The sequence below is a fragment of the Sus scrofa genome, chromosome 2, assembly GCF_054392235.1.
Source record: "Sus scrofa isolate SSC_HxYL_T2T_F1_AM1 chromosome 2, Sscrofa_HxYL_maternal_Yorkshire_Landrace_v2.0, whole genome shotgun sequence".
Classification (NCBI taxonomy): Eukaryota; Metazoa; Chordata; class Mammalia; order Artiodactyla; family Suidae; genus Sus; species Sus scrofa.
In genome coordinates this window covers 14,775,765-14,781,764 of record NC_139384.1, presented here as the reverse complement: position 1 = coordinate 14,781,764, position 6,000 = coordinate 14,775,765, and the positions used below count along the sequence as shown (strand labels likewise).

The 6,000-nt window shown below is 35.9% G+C and overlaps 1 protein-coding gene across 1 annotated transcript; it reads left to right on the top strand.

Moving 5' to 3' along the window:
* The first annotated feature begins 500 nt into the window (after nt 1-500).
* Nucleotides 501-1,472, top strand: LOC100155372 (olfactory receptor 8K3-like). Its single transcript, XM_001926130.2, has one exon. The coding sequence runs from the start codon at nt 501-503 to the stop codon at nt 1,470-1,472; it is 972 nt and encodes a 323-aa protein (XP_001926165.2).
* The last annotated feature ends 4,528 nt before the right edge of the window (nt 1,473-6,000 follow it).

Here is a 6,000-nt window from a genome sequence, read left to right as displayed (position 1 = left end):
CTAATGACGTCAAGCGTATTTTCATGGGCTTCTTGGCCTTTTGTTTGTCTTCTGTGAGAAATTTCTGTTCATGTTCTTTGCCTGTTTTTAATTTGGGTTGTTTGTCTTTTTGTTGTTGTTATAAGAGTCATTTGTATGCTCAGTATCTTACACGCTTACCAGATATATAGGTTTTATTTTTTCCATTGGGTGGGTCACATTTTTAATTCTTTGAGAATGTCTTTTGATGAACAAAGTTTTATTTTTAATTTTTGTAAAGTCCAGTGTATATATTTTGACTTCTGTTGTTCATGTTTTTGGTGTCACATCTAAGAAACCTTGTCAAGAGCTTATCCAACCTGGGAGAGAAAGATCTGAGCTGCCAGGTGCTGGTGTAGTCAATTCAATCAACAGCCATAAAATAATTAAGATTTTAATCACTTATAACAATGGTAATCTCATAATATCTCATGACAGTTAATAATTATTTTTTGTATTTATTCTCAGATTATGTTTCCTAAATGGCCTGGGTGGACAAACACAATCTGACCATGTTGAATGAATTCATCCTAATGGGAATCACAGACATCCCTGAGCTGCAGGCTCCACTGTTTGGACTCTTCCTCATAGTTTACCTGATCTCAGTGGTGGCTAACCTAGGCTTGAGCATCCTTATTAAGGTAGACTGTAGGCTACAAACACCCATGTACTTTTTCCTCAGACACCTGGCTTTCACTGATTTTGGTTACTCAACAGCTGTGGGACCCAAAATGCTAGCAAATTTTGCTGTAGATCAACCTACAATATCTTATCATGGGTGTGCTACCCAACTCATGTTCTTCAGTGTGTTTATCATCAGTGAACTTTTCATTCTGTCCGCAATGGCCTATGACCGCTATGTGGCCATCTGTCACCCTCTGCTCTACATGGGCCTCGTGTCACCAAGATTATGTCAGGCACTAGTGACAATCCCCTACCTGTACAGCCTCTTTTTGTCTTTGCTGACCATCATAAAAATTTTCGGTTCATCGTTTTGCGGCTATAATGTCATTAGGCATTTCTACTGTGATAGTCTGCCATTGATAGCTTTGCTCTGCTCAGATACATATGAAATTAAATGGATAATTCTGATCTTTTCAGCTTTTAATTTGCTGTCATCTCTTCTGATAGTCCTTGTGTCCTATGTTTTTATCCTTGCCACCATCCTCCAGATGAATTCTGCGGAAAGCAGGTGCAAGGCTTTCTCCACCTGTGGGTCTCATTTGACAGTGATAGTCATATTCTATGGGGCTCTCTTCTTCATGTATGTGCAGCCCAAGTCCAGCGATTCCCTTGATGCTGATCAAGTGGCCTCTTTATTTTACACTTTAGTGATACCCATGCTGAATCCTATGATCTACAGTTTGAGGAACAAAGAGGTAAAAAATGCGCTACCTAGAGCCTGGAGAATGTGTGCAAATATTCTTTTTAAAACTCACTCTAGGATACACTAACAATAAAGCATGTATTAATCCAGGTATCCTATCCCTGGGATTGTTTTAGCCTTGTAATATTACCCCTCTGGGACGAACAAGAATCAATGTAGGATAAATATAGAAATAAAATGAATCACTATTTTAAACCAAAAGAGATCACTGCGAGATGGCTAATTCCTGCTCATATTTCAGATGTTTACCCACATCTAATTTCATGTCCAGATAAGCTTCCATCCCTACCTGTTTTCAGATGTAGCTTATTTGCATGTCTCTTCCGCTAAATATTTCTTTCTTTCTTTTTCTTCTTCTTTTTAGGTCCTCACATGCGGCTTATGGAAGTTCCCCGGCTAGAGGTCGAATTGGCCTACAGCAGCTGGCCTACACACAGCCACAGCAACAGTGAATCTGAGCCACGTCTGTGACCTACACCACAGCTCAAAGCAATGCCAGATCCTTAAACTTACTGAGCAAGGCCAGGGGCTGAACCCACATCCTCATGGATACTAGTCAGATTGATTTCTGCTGAGCCACAAGGGGAACTCCAAATATTTATTTTTATAAAGCCAGGGAATATGGATTATATTCACAGCTTTATCTGTAGGATATAGCTCAGTAAAAGGCACAAAACAAAATGCTTGATAAATGTTACATAAAAAGAAGGTATATATCTGTATGACTGGATCACTTTGCTGTATAGCAGTAATTGGCACAACTGTGTAAATCCAATATACTTTAATAAAAAGAAAGAAAGAAATGATGTCTTCCAGGAAAAAATATATTTACTACATAAACAGATTTATTCAAGAAAATAGACAGGCATGATTATTTCAACAACCAAAACTTCTCTCTGTGGGGCTTAGAGAAAATTCAGAAAATAAGCAGAATGAGAAGGGAGCCATAAAGTACTGCGGTTGATGGTACTGAGCAATATGAAAGTTAAAAAGAGCAAGTGTCCAAGATGGAGTTTAAATTGTGCTGGGAGTTGTCAGGGAGCTTTCTGTAAGAATGATGTTTAAGTAAACACTTGTGAAGTTGAGTGAGTGGAATAAGTGTACATCCAGGAGACTGTTGAGGGGAGAGATAACCAGCAATGCAAACGTTTTTAAATGACAACCGGACTCTTGTGCTGAAGAACATCAGACTCGAAGGACAGGATGTCAGGTCGTAACATGTTCTTAGGAGATACAAGAGAGGATGGTCTTTGGTTAAATGCCAGCTGGGACTGCTGTGCGAATAACTGTAGGATGCTAAGATTTGGAAGCGGAAAGTCCTGAGGGGGGTTAATTGCAACACTTGTGGGAGAAAACAGGAGCTTAAGCCAGGGTCGGAACTGTCAGAGGAGAAGTGATTATATTTTGACATTTTTAAAAAGAAAATGTCAATAATATACCTCATTTTCTGTGGAGATATAAAAGGCATTAAGAAAGATGAATGATGTTAAAAGAATGGAAAGCCTAGTGGCAGCGTTCTCCCTCAAGCATGCTGGATACCCTTTTCTGCTTTCAACTAATATGAGTAATAGAAACTGGATTTGTCCTCCCATTAAAACAAGAGGAAAAAAAAAAAAGCAAAAACAGGACAAGATATATGAAAGAACACTTTTCAAAACCTTGACATCAGGCAACCAAGGATAGTTTTCCTAGCAGATGAGGAAAAAACGAGGTAAATACTGAAATCTTCATAGACAAAATTTTGCCTCCAGAATGAAATATAAAAATTTTACCTCAGTTTCCTATTTTTATCCTCAAGACTGCAGTATCAACTCCGCAGAGCCAGTATCCCCACAGATGTCTGCCTTATCCATCCCAACCACCCCAAGAGCCAATTCCTAAATCTCCATCTGTCTCTCTGTCTCTTTCTCTTTGCCTTTTATATAGATAAAAAAGAGACATGACATGATAAGTTGTATGTATAATATGTATATATATTTTTATATGTACATATGAATGTATGTACACATGTATATATCTGTATGCACATATAAATGTATGTATATATGTAGGTAAACATGTATATATGTATGCATTTATATATTTTATATATCTATATAAAAGAGACATGTCATGATAAATCACAACAAATATAAAATGTGAAACTGTAAAATTTTAGATAAGAACATAGGAAAAAACCTACTGCAGGACTATGTGCTAGGTGAAGACCTCATCAACACAATGTTAAAAATACAACTCAGAAAAGTAGAAATGGTTAAACTGGACTTTAGAATTAAACAAACCATCAATCACACTCTTGGACATTCATCTTCAAGAAATAAAAATTTATGTTTATACAATCACCTTTGCACAAAACTATAGAAGCTTTACTTGTAATAGTTAAAAATTGAAAACGCAAATGTCTTTCAATAGGTGAATGATTATACAAAATGTGTCATCAATAAAATGTCATCATAGAACTATAGTTATAAAACAATGATGAAGCACAAATAACCATTAAGCACCAAAACATGATGAACTGTAAGAGAATTATGTTGTTGGAAAACGACTTATTGCAAAAGATTACAAATGATATTTTCTTTATAAAACAGCTTTCAAATAATAAAATGATAGTCATGAAAGATAGATTAGTGGTTGAAAGGGGTTAAAGACCCTGAAATGAGAGAACGGAAGTGAGTGTGGTCAAAAGGAATAGTGTAAGGGACATTTTCAGTGATGGAGTAGGTCTGTATACTGACTGTGATGGTTACACAAATTTTCTCATATGATGAAATCACATAGAGCTACATATATATACACAGAACCACACAAATCAGTGCATTAAAAAACTGGTGAAAACTTAAGTCAGTTATTGTACCAATGTCAATTCACGGTTCTGATTTTGGACTGTAAGAAAGTTGTCACCCCTAGGGAAAAATAAATAGGACGTAGGGATTCTGTGCTTTTTTTCCCCCCTGCAGCTTCTTATAACTCCGTAACCACTTCAAAATAAAATATTAAAAACATAGACTCTAAGTTATCAGGGACATTGTGGGGTAGAAAGGGGTAAAACAGAAATATTACATAGAGAGAAGAATATGTTCATTTTCATGATTTTTTTTTTTAAAGGAGAAAAAGATAGATTTATTGCTTTACCAGGCAAAGGGGGGGTCACAGCAGGCTAATGCCTTAAAAACTGCTCCCCCCTTGGAAGAGATTAGGAGGTGGTTTTATAGCTTGGGGAGTGGAAAATATGTCTGTAGATAAAAATCAGGATAGAAGCAAGGTTGCATTGTTTCTCAAAGTTGGGGTTTAGTAGCCCCAGTACCGGTTCTGGGGGTCCTCCTTCTTCATCAAGGAGTTCTTGCATTTGCTGTGTGTTTTAGTTCTGGTGTCTGGACTCACTGAGGTTCAGGCTCTCCATGTCTCTATGGAGAAGGAATTCAGTGAGAGACAAAGTGATAGGCAAAAAAGTAGATTAATTAAGATAGGACACTTGCGAGAGATGCAAGTGGGTAGGCAAGGAGGTTATGCCCATTATCTTGATTGTTTTAATGATTTTTCAGGTGCATACATATGTCAAAACTTAACAGATTTTACACTCTACATCTTTGCAGTTAACTATTTCCATGATAATTATATAAAGACATTTTACTTAATTAATAAACATAACAAGATATCTAATAAAAATAAGGGGAAAGTCAATAATAGAAACACACATTAAGATTAAAATTATTTTTAATTAGCAAGAAAGAACATAATTTAAGCACCTGTAGTAGAAGGGACGGTCCAGGAGAATTCATGTGTTTACTGGTGGAAGAGTGTCCTGGTACATCCAAACTTTGAAATATTTAATGAAATTAATGTTTCATTATATTTTATTTTACTAAGAGACCTAACTACTCTGTGTGTGCCTATGCATAAATACATGTGTAGATTTGAGTATAGATGTAGGTGTATTTATGTGTATAGCAACACAAGTAAACACACAAATGCAGATATGTCAAGGGCATAGCATGGATAATTTCATTTAAAACATGTTCATAAGGCAAACTCAAGACTTTTTATTGAACTCTATATTGTAGGAGTGTTGGAGATAAATGAGATTGGAGACAACTATCTACCAACAAAGAATACATGCATGAAATGTGCTATATATTATTAACTATAATGAGGCAAGAAACCAAACATATATGTCACAACATGGATTCATCACAAATAAAGTGACAAAATTGAACAAATCAGTTATAGCAAAATAACAGATTAGGACATATGCACATAAAATATTACATTTTTGCCAGGTGCTTATCAAGCACAGTAGAATATTTGTCAGGGTGGAGAACAAGAATTGGAGTGGGTATTGAACATGATGGAAGAATAAGAAATATTGGAATGTAATATAGGCAAATGCATAACTAAAGACAGATAATGACGATTCACTCTGAACTGCGAATGAGAAGTATTTGTCACTAAGATTTCTCTCTATGGTCAAAAAGAAAACTAACCAAAAAATAATTGAAGGAAATCACACCTTATACACATAATGCATTATTACTTTCAGTTCATTTAATCATTTAAATAATGCAATAGGACAGTGTTTAACGCGAATCTATTGC

Excerpts from the sequence above, each read along its gene's own strand:
- LOC100155372 (XM_001926130.2), top strand. The coding sequence starts at position 501 with ATGGCCTGGGTGGACAAACACAATCTGACCATGTTGAATGAATTCATC.